The sequence below is a fragment of the Setaria italica genome, chromosome VI (genome assembly GCF_000263155.2).
Source record: "Setaria italica strain Yugu1 chromosome VI, Setaria_italica_v2.0, whole genome shotgun sequence".
Lineage (NCBI taxonomy): Eukaryota > Viridiplantae > Streptophyta > Magnoliopsida > Poales > Poaceae > Setaria > Setaria italica.
Genome location: NC_028455.1, coordinates 35468025 through 35483997, shown reverse-complemented (window position 1 = coordinate 35483997; position 15973 = coordinate 35468025). Strand labels below are relative to the sequence as shown.

Sequence of the window (15973 nt, the reverse complement as noted above, 5' to 3'; positions counted from 1 at the left end):
AATCTAGTATGTACCTAACTTATTAAAAAAATCTCCTGCACTTTGTTTCTGGGCATGTACTCCCTCTGATAAAATACTGCTTATGTTTTGAACATGGAACATCTTTGTGATTTTGAATAATATTTTCTATTAGACATTCATAAGATGTAATAGAACTATGAGACTTTGGAACCGTCTTTCAAGATAGTTGTATATGCCTTCCACGTTTCTAAACTACTATATACTTGTACTAAGTCAAACTACTCATTTAAGACCCGACATGGTGCTGAATTTTTAAGAAAAAAAATCAGGCCGGCCTGGATATCCGTATTCATCCCCAAGCAAGACAATCTATATTAATTGGAATTCCTCCTGCCTCTAATCGTATAGTAGAATGAGCCCGGTCAGAACAATAAAACGAATTATGTTTACACTGAAAATTGATGGGTGGCCTGGCGCGAGTCCGAGCCCGGCCTGTAATGGGCCCTATTTCATCAGCCCGATAGGTTAATGGGTGGGCTTGGGAAAAGATTTCAAGCCCGAAAGAAATCGGGTTTTTTTTGCCGGCCGAGCCCAGCTCGTAGTTTGCTCAGGTCTAGTCTAAAGTTTTAAAAGTTTGGGTAGATATTATGTAGAAGTAGTTATTCATGGTCAAAGTTTCAAAATTTTGGGTAGATATTATCTAACGTAGTTTATGCATGGTTAGTGTTTCAAAGTTTGCTATCTAAAATAGACATTTATTGTTAAAGTTTAAAATTTTGATTACGGATTACCTAAATTGTCAAGTATACATTTATTTATAACGAAAGAAAATACAAGTGCCAAAACAGCGGCACCTTTTGCTTCTGGTACTATATTGGGAGGCTTCTAGATGGGAGCCAAGTCAGCATTGGCACTTAATCGAGGGCACATGCATGTTAAAATAAGGTCATCAATGGATTCTGGCCAAACAATGGGGCTCTGGTTTTCTTTAATACAATCACGGCGCAGTGATAGGAATGGCCAACCTTGTCGCATTTGTTAATCGAAATAAATCCTGTGGAGTTCCTCTTTCTCCAGTGCCTGCCTGCTTCATCGACCTGTTGGTGCTGGTCCTGCAAACTCCAATCCAAGGTACCATGCCACGACTATGCTCTTGCAATTCCTGTTCATTTGTCTCGACCTCTTGTGGATTATATTATATTATATTCTTGGGTTTCTTTCTCCTTGTCCTTGCAAGCTTTAACTAGTTCGTCCTAATACGTAATTAGTAGCTAGAAAGAATCAAATAAACTTGGAGCCGTTTCCTGCTTCAACCAAACTTGCAGCAACTAATTTGGCCGGCCATAAAAATTAGCAACCGTTGTTCTCGTTTAGATGGTCGTTGCCAAACATTTTTGCATTTCCGTGCTAAGCTTTGCACGAATCTGGGCAGGAACTAATTGCTGAAACTCTGATCAGCCAAACTTCACAAATCCAGCAAGACTGCTTCAAGGCTGCAGCTGCCAGCATCGTTTAATTACATCCATCTTTCGCCGTGGCCACAAGCCAGTCAGCCACTTCCACCTTTCGCCATTCCTGCAGCGCGCTTGCCAGCAAGTCACAAGTGTCCCTGCCGACCAACCACCAGGAATTAACCACAAGTGGAGTTAAAGACGCGGACGAGGGCCGGCCGGGGGACGCCATTGCCGCCCTCCTCCATCTCCTCCTCATCCTCCTCCTTGGCTTCAACTCCACTCCTCGCATGCTTGCTTTCCAACCCAAGGGATAACTAACCGCCCGTCCAAGCGCCTCCACACACGTACGTCCCAACTGCACCGAGCAAGAACAGCAACTAGTGGAGGACGACGTCGATCTGTCCATCGCCCATGGGGAAGCTTAGGTACTACTGCTCCTGCTAATCACATGCGTATGCGCACACACACTTGGGCAATGCCGCCATTAATACTGCTCCGAGCTTTCTCCAGCCAGTTTCTATATATACGCACAAGAACATGGCGCTGGCTTCTTGCCTCTCATCTCTCTCGCTCTCGTATGCATGCGTTCGCCTGTGTCTGTCTGAAGCTGCAGGAGCCTCTGCTGCATGGGCCCTCCGTCGCCGGCCGGCGCCGGCGCCGTCGACGCCACCGACGGCGTCAGGGTCAAGGTCAGCAACCGATATGTGAGTCCCCATCCGCCTGCACTTGAGCCAATTGGTTTTGTTAATTATTTGCAGGATTGGTGTCCGTGTGATGGGAATCTGTTGATTTGGGTGTGCAGGTTGAGATAAAAAATGGCATCTTTGAGCTGACGCTGTCCAACCCGGACGGGATCGTGACCGGCGTGCGCTACAATGGTGTGGATAATCTCATGGAGATCCTTAACAAGGAAGACAACAGAGGGTGCGGTACCAACTTCTAGTTACTTTATTTTTGCTTCAAAATCCTTATCACTTTATTCTTTTTATCTCCACTTTTTCTATCTTTTGTATAGCTCGCTCAATTAAGATTGCTGCTAATTGGATTTTGGCACAGTTAAAAAATGTACTTCATTCTTCAGTTATTGGTTATACATGCAAATTTGATGCTGAAACAGAGTTGACCAAGTGTAATGCTGCTGCATGTTCCGTCAGGTACTGGGACCTTGTTTGGAACCCACCAGGACAGAAAACCGGCATCTTTGATGTGTAAGAGATCTCTTAATTCAAAATTTAGACTTGGCTAGTGCCTCCCTGTGAATGTACTTTGCTTGTGATTCAGAAAAAAAGAATCCCAAATGAATCTGAAATGGAGCATTCCCTTGCAGGATCAAAGGCACTGAGTTCCGCATCATATACCACGATGAAAACCAGGCTGAGGTCTCCTTCACCAGAAATTGGGATCCTTCCCTTGAAGGCAAAGCTGTCCCCTTGAACATCGATAAGAGGTGAATGCTGAACAAACATATCAATTCAGCAATTCTCATCACTTCAATTCATTGATAATAAGCGAAAATGAAAGATAACATGTTAAGCAGAGCAAATGTTCCTGTACATTACAGGTTCATCGTTCTCCGGGGTTCTTCAGGATTCTACACCTATGGAATCTATGAGCATAAGGAAGGATGGCCTGACTTTGGCTTGGGAGAGACGAGGGTGGCTTTCAAGCTCCGGAAAGACAAGTAGGCCTAGTTATCTGCATTTTGTCCAGTTCACTGAATGTCTGAATGTTGCTGTCTACTGAAGCCATCTATGCTTTTGTGCAATTTCAGGTTTCATTACATGGCATTGGCTGACAACAGGCAGAGAATTATGCCAATGCCCGATGACCGACTGCCTCCCCGAGGCCAGCCATTAGCATACCCTGAGGCCGTGCTCCTTGTGGACCCAATCAATCCTGATCTCAGAGGGGAGGTAAGCTGGCCTAATAACAGAGAAAAAAAGATAATATATGCTGCCTATCCATGGTGAATAGCTGACTGCATTTTAAATCTGAACATTGCTCATAATGTCTGTCAAGGTTGACGACAAGTACCAGTACTCTTGCGAGGACCAGTGCAACAATGTCCATGGATGGATGTCATTCGATCCTCCCATCGGCTTCTGGCAGATCACTCCAAGTGATGAGTTCAGGACAGGAGGACCCCTGAAGCAGAATTTGACCTCTCATGTTGGCCCCACTACGCTGGCTGTAAGTTCAGGCAACCAGGCATTTACCATGATCCGGAACCTACTAAGAGTCTGAACCAGAGCTCATATTATTTGCTCATATGCAATTTATTCTTCTGAATGTTTTCTTCCATCTGACTACAGATGTTTCTTAGCGCACATTATGCGGGGGATGACCTTTCACCCGTGTTTACGAATGGAGAATACTGGAAAAAGGTCCATGGACCGGTATTCATGTACCTTAATTCCAGTTGGGACGGAAGTGACCCAACTATGCTCTGGGAGGATGCAAAAGTTCAGGTGACAATAATTCAGATTTCCTGATCAAAAAAATAAATCAGATTTCAGACAGAGTAGCTACCAATTACTAGCTACATATTATTATTTTTTAAAACAAAACTACTAGCTAATTATCTTTTCCACGTGCTACTAGTACTACAGAACTGTGAAGCAACTTTATTTTATTTATGTTTTCCCTTGTGTCATCAGATGATGATTGAGAAAGAAAGCTGGCCATATAGTTTCGCACTTTCAGAGGATTTTCAGAAGACTGAGCAAAGAGGTTGCATCTCTGGTAGATTACTAGTTCGAGACAGGTATCAAGTGCCTCCAGTTTCCAGTTTCTCCGGCAACTAAATTATGAGATTACAGTAGCTTGAAACTCTTTTAGTGCCCCTGATGCAGTTAAAATCATTTTACACCACTTATTGACCATCGTGTTATTTAGGTATATAGATGATGAGGACCTTTATGCCTCCGGAGCCTATGTAGGCTTGGCCCTACCAGGAGAAGTTGGATCCTGGCAAAGAGAGTGCAAGGTAAATTAGCATGCCATGTACATTCCCTGATTCTGTTCATATAAAATGAGTTGCTTTTTAGTTTCAGGGTATTCAGTTTATTCTCGCACACTGCATTTCCACAGGGATACCAATTCTGGTGTAGAGCAGACGTAGATGGGAGCTTCTACATAAGGAGCATTGTAACTGGGAACTACAACCTGTATGCATGGGTTCCCGGTTTCATAGGGGACTACAGATTAGATGCTACACTGACCATAGCTTCAGGTAAGCATCTTTTTTTTTTTTGAGGAAAATTCAGGTAAGCATCTTCAGTTGGCTGGCGCACACACATTCCTCTAAGCAACTTTTAGCGATCTCGTGATGTATTCGGTATTGACATGCAGGGGATGATATTTATCTGGGTGACCTTGTGTATGAACCACCAAGAGACGGTCCGACGATGTGGGAGATTGGAGTACCTGATCGATCTGCCGCTGAGTTCTATGTCCCAGACCCTAACCCCAACTATATCAATAGACTGTACATCAACCACCCTGACAGGTCAACTGAAACCTATACCGATCATCATCCTTATCCTATATATAGTCTTCTGAACGGTCACCGGTGATTGCAGGTTTAGGCAATACGGACTTTGGGAACGATATGCAGAACTATACCCAGACAGTGATCTGGTGTACACAATCGGCCAGAGCGACTATAGCACCGATTGGTTCTATGCTCAAGTTAACAGGTGCAGTTTGTTGTGTCCTTCAGATAAAACTGTTTGCACAAAGATAAATATGATTCACTTCTACCAAGTGCTAACACCTGTGCCTGTCTCCACATCAGAAAAGTTGATGACAACACTTACCAACCAACTACATGGCAAATCAAGTTCACTCTTGACAGTGTGAGTCCAGGCAGCACCTATAAGTTCCGAGTGGCGCTTGCGTCTTCGGCACGCGCTGAGTTGCAGGTTACTTCAGAAAGAAGATATTGCTCTTCCCTATCTTCTTCTTCTTCTTTCCAGTTTTCTCTTGTCAGATGTCCTCACTGAAATATTCATGCACGATAAATCTTCTTGTGCAGGTTTTCTTTAACGATCAGAACAGGGGTGTTCCTCACTTCGCCACCGGGCTGATCGGCAGGGACAACGCCATAGCAAGACATGGGATCCATGGGCTATACTGGCTGTTCAACATCAATGTGGATAGTGCCTGGCTTGTCCAAGGGATGAACACAATCTACCTGAAGCAGCCCAGGAACCAGAGCCCATTTCAGGGGCTGATGTATGACTACTTGCGTTTAGAGGGACCGTGTGGCTGCTAATCTATTGTACAACAACTAACTAATGGTACGTGTAATTGAGTTGCTAGTTGATGTGGAAATACAACCGAACTCCCTCCGTCCCAAATTGTAGGTCATTTTGGTATTTTTACATTAATAGATTTTGCTATGTCCAGATGCGTAGCAAAATTTATGATCTACAATTTGAAACGGAGGGAGTATTATACTGGAGTTGTATAGCTTAGGCTAGTTGATGAACTATCTCATTTAGCCGTGCAGCTGGTGCTGACCATTCAGTCTAAGCTGAGTAGCTGACCTAGCTTGCCTTACCTAGTTTCTGTACGTGTCAATGCAAGTAGAATTGCAGTGAAGCTAAGTACGTATACGTATTATGTACTATTCAGTGGTATATCCATCCTCTGTTTCTATTCTTTTTTATCTTACGAAGCAGTGTGACCTACATGTCGTACCTTTCTGCAAGCAATGAAGCTGCAAAAGTGGGCTGAATACCATAACAAAATTAGGACATCTAGTTAAAAATAAGTCATATTTAAATTTTGGCCATCAATATCTTTTTTTTGGATATTTTAGTGACCTCTCAACTCTTTAATTTGTCTAATTTTGACCCCAACTCCAATACCATATACCCCAATTTTCAGTTCCATCTGAGGTTCGCAAAAAAAAAAACCAAAGTTCCATCTAGCTTTGGCATCTGAGTCCAATCAAAACGGTTTAGGATGGGCGTGGTAGTGATTTTTGAAACTATACAAGATAAAAATTATTTAAATGGGGGAAAATGCTCAAACACCTCAAACCATTTTAGAAAAGAAAATGAATTCTACAATATTCAAATGAATTATTCGATAAATATTAATGATAAATTTGCATATTTATTGAAAGATAGTAGAACTTGTACCACGAGATTTATTTATTTTTATGAGATTCTTGTTTTACATAAAATTGGAACAAATTAAACGTAGTGTTAAAGCTAAATATAATGAACTATCGGTCGATAGATCCCAGTAGCTACAAGGAAGGAAGAAGACGGACTCCTACTAGGAATTCTCTGTAATCCTACTAGGACTCATACCACGTAATCCTACTAGAACTCCTACCTTGTAACCGACTAGTAATCCCGCCCCCTCGAGTATACGAAGGATGGCAAGGGTCCCTAGATCGGTAGGCAAAGACATTAGAGAACCACAACAGAGGACTAAATCCTCAATACCAAACAACACCTAAGCGTAGGCACAATATACTCCACCAAACAGGACGTAGGGTATTATGCTACTCTGGCGGCCTGAACCTGTATAAATATGTGTCTTGTGTCCTCGCTTTTACCTTTGAGTTCTAGGTCCGACGATCCCCCACCAACTAATCTACTACCTCGGGATACCCCTCGGTAGGTTGCCGGTATATAACACCGACATCTGGCGTGCCAGGTAGGGGTGATCGTTGAGATCATCGGGCGAGCTTGAAGGACCTCATCATCAAGATCAATCTAGTCGAAGTGGCGCGTTCGTTGTCCTATGCTGACTATTAGCAAGCAAGATCGGCGAGTTGATCTGCCTCAAACCGGTGGATTTTGCATCGTGGGTAGCGTCAAGTCCAAGATGGAGTATGATTCAATCAGAGCTCTAAGTACAAATCGTGGTAACCAGCCAACAGTTCGAGGTCGAGATGATTACCATGTTGAGTCCAAAAGGGAATAAATCTCATGGAGTACTGTGGCAACTCTGAGTCAGTATCGGTCAACACACAGAAGAACACACACAAGGATAAGGCGGAATAACCTCTTCATGTTTCCGTTGTGCCGAGGAAGGAAATTTGTGGAATTATGCTACACGCACACACGGGAGGCCACCAGAAGGCTTCAAGTGCTTCGCGGCAACACCAACAATTGGCAACACCGACTCGCTGCCGACTACTTCGACTACTCATCTCGACTAGAAAATTAGTCAGGGCAGACTTCACATCGTCGACAACTAGTCGGAATCGACTCCGATTAATTGGCTTCATCAACAACCATCGATCCTTCACGACGACCGCTATGGCTTCGTCCAGAATCGTCTACGAATTAAGCTAAGTCACTTTTTTAATTATTTTACATAATTTTTTCAGTTTGTTTTCCGCATGCAAGGCAATGCACCAACTACTTATTTGTGTACACCTCTCAACGGGAATTACCCTTCAGAGATACACTATGCCAATTATTCCCGGGGCATGTTAACCAACAGCCATGGGCTTGGTACACCGAATTACGAAGGCTATCGCCACGAGTTTGGTGCACTGAGTTCTAGAAGCTCCGCCACATGCTTGGTACACCGAATTAGGAGGCTCTACCACGAAATTTGGTGCACTGAGTGCTGGAGGCTCGTAGCGGTTACACCCTAAGGAGACACAAATCCTATGCGCGGCAACACACGCTCTTCTCGCCAAAAAGGCAGAAAAGTCTCAATGACTACTTTACGCGTAATCGCGCAGTCTTTTTATCGCAATGCCGACTACTTATTTTAAATATCTTCTCTTAGCGGTTGTTAATCTACTCGAGTAGAACACGCCTAAATCTGTGAAAGCCTCGAATCTTCAGTCAGGCCTAAACGCTATGACGCTTACATGAGATAAAGATCTCCAACGCGAAGCAGCAGTGCCAATACGCGTACACGAGACAAAAACCTCACACACAGTGGCAATGGCTAAACAGGTACTGAGATCCTAAACGTAACAGGCTAACTACTCTAGGAAAAATATGGCTGAGCATGACACACAACATTTAAATTATATTCATCACTGAACAAATTTTAGTAGTTCCAAAATTCTACAATATGCTACATAATGCATGCATCTCCTTTTGTAGGTCAAGTTTCGATGATGACTCTCCAGGACGCTCAGTGTACCTCCAATAGCTCCGCTAGCTCCTAGGCTCGGGGGCTAAGCGCCAATACTACTCGAAACATCTCCAATGACTCAGCTAGCTTCCAAGCTCGGGGGCTAAGTGCCAATAACTACTCGACGTAGCTCCTACGGCTCACCTGACACATAAGCTCGGGGGCTGGACGCCGCAAAACAACTTAGACGACAACTAGCATGAAGACTAAAGCTCGCTAGACCCTTGAATTGATTATTTAATTATTCCAGGGCTCAGGGGCTGATAAGCTACACCCAACAGTTGATTTTTTTTCAAGATAAAAGAAGAAGATTTAAGATTTTATTGACCCGCAGTCTAATTGTTCGATTCAACCGACCTAAGGCTCGGGGGTTACTCCATATGAAGTGCGACTTCCGCTGCCCTCCATATCACATTCCAAAGATGAAGATTACAAAATTAAGATGATCAAAGGCTTGAGCACACCATAGCCTCATGACATCTTTGAAGAACTTTGAAGATTCAGCCAAACAAAAGTACTCGAGGAGCACTAATACTACTCGGTGAGGATCTGAAAAGTACTCGAAGACTACTACATTCAATTATAAGGCGCTCGAGGGCTTATCGGGGATAGATCCCCAGTACCCGCAAGGAAGGAAGAAGACGGACTTCTACTCGAATTTCTCTGTAATCCTACTAGGACTCATACCATACCATGTAATCCTACTAGAACTCCTACCTTATAACCGACTAGTAATCCCGCCCCCTCAAGTATATAAAAGAGGGCAGGGGTCCCTAAATCAGTAGGCGAAGATCTCAGAGAACCACAACAGAGGACCAAATCCTCAATACCAAACAACACCCAAGCGTAGGGTGCAATATACTCCACCAAACAGGACGTACGGTATTACGCTACTCTGGCGGTCCGAACTTGTATAAATCTATATCTTGTGTCCTCGCTTTTACCTTCGAGTTCTAGGTTGCCAGGTATAAAACACCGACGCTATATCATCAAATCATTTTTAAAAAAAAAGTCAAATCTTAATATATGGCCAAGATTTACCGAAATTCAGGTTAAGTGTAGCTAACAATTCAAACAATACAAAATCCCTACCCAGGGTACTCGTCAGATATTACTGAACAAAAACTATGTCACTGCTTCAGTCAGATAATGCAGACCAATACTATGTATCAGAGCCAAATTTAACTAAGTATAGACACAGACATTTAACGAATAATGTTCCGGCCAACTGGTATTATTACTTGATCGATTCCATGTTCTTCAGAAGCTACACTACACTACAATACATCCCATCACCAATTCACAATTCAAAAACATAATGCAACATGGATCAAATCACCATTGTATTCACCATGCAGCATATACCATAAGTAACACATGATGATGGTTTGATGGCCTCATCATCACCATCCACCAACCAATGCAACTCCACGAACCCTAGTCAGTGTAGCTAGGCTGCTGCTAGCTATATGCATGCAATCCTTGCCTTGGTTGTTTTTTATCCGATCTCCTACTTCATTTCCGGGTCCAATGAGCCCATGCCAATGCCCGCGGCGCCGTGCCGCAGCGGCAGCCCCGCCGCGCCGCCCATGCTCCGCACGACGCCGCCGCCGACGCCGAGGAAGTCTCTCGTGCTCGGCTTGCCGTCGTCCAGGCCGGGGAAGCCGCTGCTCCCGGAAGCGGCGAGCGAGTTCATCAGGTCCCGGAACTGGCTCTCGTTCTCGGCCTGTGAAGCGCTCCTCGACGAGCTCTCCCCGGCCATGAACCCGGCTGCTCCGGCAGCTCTCCCGTTCAACGCGCCGCCGCTACCGAGCCCCTTGAGCAGAGAGTTCGCGCTTCCGCCACCGCCGCCGCTCGACGTCGCGCCCATCTGAGCGGCCTTCTGCAACAGCGCTGTCGCCGACATCTGCGGCGGCGCGACGGTCCCAGCTGAGTTGTACAAGGATGAAGAGAAGCCGCCGCCGCCACCGCCTGTCATTTGGTTGCCCATTAGGTTCCCGGAGAAGATGGCCGCGGACTCGGTGTTGGCGCTGCTGTTGCCGTGCTCGCCGCCATCGCCGCGGCCGTTCCCGCCGGCGGCGCCGTTGAACTGGCCCGGGAAGACGAGGCGCGCGTCCTGGCCGCCGCTGCTCGCGCCCGAGAAGAACCCCAGGTTGAGGAGGCCGTTGCTCCCCGGCTGGCCGTGCTGCTCCGGCAGCTGCATCAGGCCGTGGAAGGCCGGCTTGCCGTGGAGCAGCGAGGTGTGTCCCGGTTGGCTCTGGTTGCCGTCCTCAGCGCCGCCGAGGTAGAACGGCGAGGAGGACGACGACGCCGGCTGCGCGCCGCGGAACGAGGTGGAGGTCGGCATGAGGTGTTCGAACTGCGCCGCCGGATTGCCGCTGATGGCGGTGGTGGCCGAGGAGTGGGCCTGGTCTTGGAAGGATTGCAGCTGGGAGGCGGCCATTCCAGAGAGGCCGAAGGCCATGCCGCCGGCGCCGTACATGCCGGCGCCGATGGGCGGCACCCTTGCATTCTCCTGCGCCAGTGCGTCGCAGAAGGCACGGTGGGTGATGAAGCTGTCCCTCCTGCGATTGGCGCCCAACCAAACAAAAACACATCAAAGGCTAATCAGACAATTACTCTTTGTAATAAACTGAGTGTAAAAAAACAAAATATTTTGAAACTGAATCACAGTAGTTCCTGCACTGCAGATGATGATTCTTCAACTACAATGAACTATATATAATATTTGTGCAATTTAATATGAAATAGCAAGCATGTTGATCCATGGGCCTTGGAAAAAGGTGAATGAAAATAATGCTAATTTAACACTTGGAAAACAACAAACTGAAATTTTAATTAGAAATGTCAGGGAAAATGGTAAACTACATATTAGCCATGATTTTTTGCGGCGTCCAACTGATATTGGGAAATAAGAAATAACTCCTTTTATATATGAGTTCCTAAATATGGGTATAGTTCATGTGAGTTTTCAAACGTCATTAGTGGTATCATAATGTGATAACACTTGGATAAGGGGGATCAACGATGAATAATTCAATTGCACGGGCCAAGCTGAATCAAAATAAAGCATGTACCGGTACCCATTCCCTAGCTTTGTAATAATCAGATACTATTACATGTTAGTGAACCAAACATGCTCTTAATTTTATTGACACATTTTTCAATGTTTGTTGAAAACACACATTTTTAGTTGTTTATTTGGTGAGCATAGATATAAATTCGTGTGATGTGCCATCAGGTTAGATGTATGTGTGACTACTGAGATGGAAAAAAAATAGAGGCAAGCCTTCCAAAATTGTTGAAAGAATTTGAAAAAATGAAAATGCTGAAGTGTTTTGAACAGTTGTTGCTAAATTCCGGAACTATTAATAAACAGGTTAAAAAATTTTGCCAGGTTTTTTTTTTGGAACATTTTGCCAAGTTTTCGATCAAGAGAAAGTACTGAACTACACATTTAAAAAATCACTGTAGTTTTCTTAGAAATTGTTGAGATAGGTTTTAAATAGCGCTGATGTTGAAAGAACATCCCTAGCTAGCTATACTACTAGCTAGGGGAATATCACCGTACAAATTAAAGGACCTCAGAAAATATGACTTACATTCAGGTAAGTTTCGCTTAGTAATTATTATTAACAGACTACGCATTAGTAGCCATCCTTTGAGAAAATATCTAATAGCTAGGTTTTTGAACAAAGATACAATAGATGTTTTGTATGCTATTGTGTAGATGTTAACTGCTGGGTAGTACAGTGATTAAACTTGACATTTTATTAGTTCTTTTGGGTTGACTGGAAGAACTAATTTCTGTTCTGGATGGGAGGTTACAAAGTGCAGACCATGAACAGTGGTATGTGTCCAACTTATTCTTTAGGAAATTAAAACACCCCTGATTATTAGTAGCAGTCAGTCTTTATTCTTTGGGAAAATATCTAATTGTGTAGAAGTGCAGTGAGCAACTGGACTTAGCTTTACAATTAGTACAATGATTGAATTCACTTTGTACTCGTGCTTTTGGGTTGACTGAAAGAACTAATTTCTGTTTTGGATGGGATGTACGTACAAAGTGGAGACCATGCATGAACATTGAACAGTGCTATATATGTGTCCAAAAACAAACCCGAAATGGAAAGGGAAAACTGACGGAATTAAGAAATTTCCCTGCCCCAGCAGCAAAATGGAGTTCATACCCCCTTTAGCTAGCTAGCTAGGATCCAAATACATAGTGACATGGAAATTTGCAAGTATATCTTTACCATATTTGATGCGTTTACATGAACAGAAGCACAGCAAAAATCCTATATCGAGTGGTATCTGTCGTCCTCCCCTCGCACGCATCGATCCCTTCGCCTGCATGCAGTCGTCGTCGTTTCAGACGAACAGGGACGACGACGACGACCGCCATGAAAAGAATAGAGAGGGAGGGAGCAGTGTCGCTGCCTGCAGGCATGCGCGATGCATCCCATCCGGGCGTCACGGTCACATGAGAACAGGCCACAGAGCAGGGCTAGCTGCCATGGCCGTGGTGGTGGCGAGACATGCATATGTCATCACGTGAACAGGTGGGGATCCCATCCATGGATCGGAGCAGGATGCGGATTCCGAGGTGAAAAAGGAGGCTGGCTTTTGTCTTCTTCTCAAAACGACCATGGCATGCACTGCAGAGACAGGAGGGCTAGCAAGCAGTTCACGTGTGACCACCCCTTTCTCTCTCTACCTACGACATCTCTCTCTCGCTCTACAACTCTTTCTCTCTCTTGGATTGGATGGTCCAAGCGCGCAAGGGGGGAATTTGGAATGGAATCCGAGTCCAATTTCCAAACAGAAAGTGCGCAAGAAGCAGCCCAGCAGCACGGGCGCAGAAAGCAGGTGTCTTGCTTGCCGGCCAGTGACAACCCTAACCCTAACTCCAATGCATCAAATCACCATGGATCTCGCGTGCCTTTCCGTGCCTGAATCCATCATGACCCAATCATGCATGCCTCACCTCACAGCATAGTATACACACATTTAAAAAAATATATCAAAAGCTAGTAGTAGTACTACTTTGTTGTAATAAGTCTAAAAAACAACAACAGTAACGAACGAATTTCAAGTTTGGGAAGAACTGGGAAATTAAACTGAAATTCGATTGCAATCGGATCGAAGACGACGACAACGACAACGACCACGACGACGAAGAGCAAAGCATACGGACCTGGAGAAGAGGGTGCCGCAGTCGCATCTGTACTCCCTGGTGCCGCAGGTCTTGGAGTGCGCCTTCCAGTCGGACTGCACGGCGTATCGCTTGTTGCACTTGTCGCACTTCCACTTCTTCTCGCCGTGCTTGCGGCAGTAGTGCTTCTTGATGCCGGTGAGGTCGCCGAGCGCCCTCGACGGGTCGTGGTGCACGCACGTCGGCTCCGGGCACAGGTACACCCGCCGCCGCGTCTCCTTGGGGTTCTTCTGCTTCAGCTTCCACGGCAGGTTGTGCCCGCGCCGGTGGAGCTGCAGGTTCTGCTCCCGCTGGAAACCCTTGTTGCACACCTCGCACACGAACCGGTTCGTCGCCAGCAGCGTCTTGGGAGACAGCGCGATCACCTCCGCGTCAGGATCTTCTGATGGGTCGCGTGCGTGTGTATTAGTATTATCGTATGAATATGGATTTGGAAGGTAATCGCGAGATCAATCGTATCAATAAAAAAAGGATCGGAGGCGGTACTTGCTTGGGTTACCGGGCTGATTCCTCTTCTTCTTTGGCGCCGGCGGCGCGGCAGGAGGAGGCGGCGCCGCCTGCTGCTGCGGCGGCCGCGGCTGCATCTGCGCGTCGCCGAGTCCGAACAGGTGGGCAGACGCCGCCATGTCTGTCGTCTTGGCTCTCAGCTGATGATGGGAGTTGATTCGATTGGCACGGCACCAACAACAAGACCTGCTGGTAGTTTGTCTTGTGCCGGAGTAGAGACCGAGAAGAAGCAAGCTAGCTACCGGCCGGTCACACTGGCTAGTCCAAGTCACGCCGCAGTGTGGCAGCTTGACTGTGTCCTCCTCTGCGTGTGTATCTCTCTTCTCTTGGACACTAGCTTAGCCTACCTGATGACGACTCTGTTAGCCTCCGGCTTCTTCTGCACGGCCGATCGATCTAGAAGACAAACGAGAGAAGAGGCAAATTAAATGGTGTGAGGCAAGTAACCTTACATACACAAAAGAAAATTCCACCATCTATATATGTGTATAGCCATCCAGCATGGACTGATGGATAGATAGAAAGATGGATGGAATGATAGATCATGTGCTAGGACACACTTGAGTGACTGGAGATGTGGAGCATGCATGAGCATGGACATGGATGGATGGATCTGTCATCTGTGTGTGCTAGCTACAACACCCAGAGAGCCACAGAGGACAAAGTAAAGTAAAGTAGCTCCAAATCGTCTCTAGGTACAAAGCAACAAGAAATTAAAACTAGCGATGAAAAGAAAGTCCAAACAAACCTAGCTGCAGCTGTTGCACTTGCAAACAAGGCGCAAAAGAGGAGCAGCTAGGTGTAGCACAAAGGGAGCTAGCGAGCAGGTGCAGCTAGAAACACGGCGCCCATGGAGAAAGAGCAAAGAGATATGATGCAAGAAACCAAAGCACCAAACAAACAAGTAACACATATAACACTATTTAATAGAACAATCGAACGGAAGAATTAAATACTAGACAGAAAACGCAACGATCCTTTCGCAAACAAGTAGATGAACAAATCGAGGTTCCATCAAGCACGAACCGGATGATTAACGAATTCTGAAAGGCGATTGTTGGAGAAGGGGCGGAGCTACGGGGATGGAACTGAAGCTAGCAACCGGAGCATGCGCCTCTCTTGGAACACGGAAGGGAAAGGGGAGGGAAGGAGGAGGAGGAGTATGAGTGGTGGTTGGTTATGAGCGAGCAATTCCCTATCGCCTCATGGCTCTCCTCCGCTCCGCTCAGGTCGATGGCTCCAACTAGGGAACGAAAGGCCCGCTTGGGGGTGAGGCCGGTGAGCCATCGGCGACAGTGACCTGGACGGTGGGGCCCGCGTGTGCCCTGTCTGGGACCACCTCAAGATGCTCATCCCTTTCAATTTCTCTGTAGATGATGTTAATCTGCTGCGCTTGTTGCTCGTCAGTTAGCCTATTTACCATTAAATCGTATGTGTACGTCTATACTGTAACGAGAAGATTGTATATGGAAAATTGACCTGAAACAGGGAAGTAATATAAAAACTACTAGAGATACATGTCACTGTACAATGGTCTACAGATGCATGGCCCTAGCTATAGCTAGATAAACCACTGACTGAGAACCACAGGAAATTCTTTCGCTTATCTTGTATTCCACACACGTCTCATCCGGACGGGGAGAAAAAGACATCGCCAGCTGATGGTAATTTCATTCTCCTCGTGGAACTATCCGATCCATGTACATTACATATA

The 15973-nt window shown here is 45.7% G+C and overlaps 2 protein-coding genes across 7 annotated transcripts; one reads left to right on the top strand and one right to left on the bottom strand.

Moving 5' to 3' along the window:
- The first annotated feature begins 1526 nt into the window (after positions 1–1526).
- On the top strand, positions 1527–6079 carry LOC101764789 (probable rhamnogalacturonate lyase B). Of its 3 annotated transcripts, none has more exons than XM_004974112.4 (16): positions 1527–1840; positions 2023–2104; positions 2218–2339; positions 2570–2623; positions 2743–2862; positions 2977–3096; positions 3187–3328; positions 3435–3605; positions 3728–3883; positions 4073–4179; positions 4311–4401; positions 4506–4647; positions 4767–4923; positions 4997–5113; positions 5212–5338; positions 5452–6079. In XM_004974112.4, exons 1-16 carry the CDS (start codon positions 1827–1829, stop codon positions 5689–5691), a joined length of 1962 nt encoding a protein of 653 aa, XP_004974169.2. In that variant the 5' UTR covers positions 1527–1826; the 3' UTR covers positions 5692–6079. The 3 variants fall into 3 exon arrangements, with proteins under 3 accessions (XP_004974169.2, XP_004974168.1, XP_022683100.1); XM_004974111.4 differs by having other exon boundaries at positions 2023–2119; XM_022827365.1 differs by having other exon boundaries at positions 1528–2119.
- Positions 6080–9741: 3662 nt separating this feature from the next.
- On the bottom strand, positions 9742–15496 carry LOC101765464 (protein indeterminate-domain 5, chloroplastic). Of its 4 annotated transcripts, none has more exons than XM_012847071.3 (4): positions 15286–15496; positions 14243–14655; positions 13735–14131; positions 9742–11101 (listed from the first exon to the last, which is right to left on the bottom strand). In XM_012847071.3, exons 2-4 carry the CDS (start codon positions 14376–14378, stop codon positions 10048–10050), a joined length of 1587 nt encoding a protein of 528 aa, XP_012702525.1. In that variant the 5' UTR covers positions 14379–14655; positions 15286–15496; the 3' UTR covers positions 9742–10047. The 4 variants fall into 4 exon arrangements, with proteins under 4 accessions (XP_012702525.1, XP_022683221.1, XP_022683222.1 ...); XM_022827486.1 differs by having other exon boundaries at positions 13735–14134; positions 14252–14655; XM_022827487.1 differs by having other exon boundaries at positions 14252–14655.
- Positions 15497–15973: the final 477 nt, after the last annotated feature.

Excerpts from the sequence above, each read along its gene's own strand:
- LOC101764789 (XM_004974111.4), top strand. Across the intron at positions 4,180-4,310 it reads AGATTACTAGTTCGAGACAG|GTATATAGATGATGAGGACC; the intron begins GTATCAAGTGCC and ends CGTGTTATTTAG. Across the intron at positions 4,402-4,505 it reads CCTGGCAAAGAGAGTGCAAG|GGATACCAATTCTGGTGTAG; the intron begins GTAAATTAGCAT and ends GCATTTCCACAG.
- LOC101765464 (XM_004974113.3), bottom strand. The coding sequence starts at position 14,378 with ATGGCGGCGTCTGCCCACCTGTTCGGACTCGGCGACGCGCAGATGCAG. Across the intron at positions 14,135-14,242 it reads GAATCAGCCCGGTAACCCAA|AAGATCCTGACGCGGAGGTG; the intron begins GCAAGTACCGCC and ends GCGACCCATCAG. Across the intron at positions 11,102-13,734 it reads TGCGGCACCCTCTTCTCCAG|GAGGGACAGCTTCATCACCC; the intron begins GTCCGTATGCTT and ends CGCCAATCGCAG.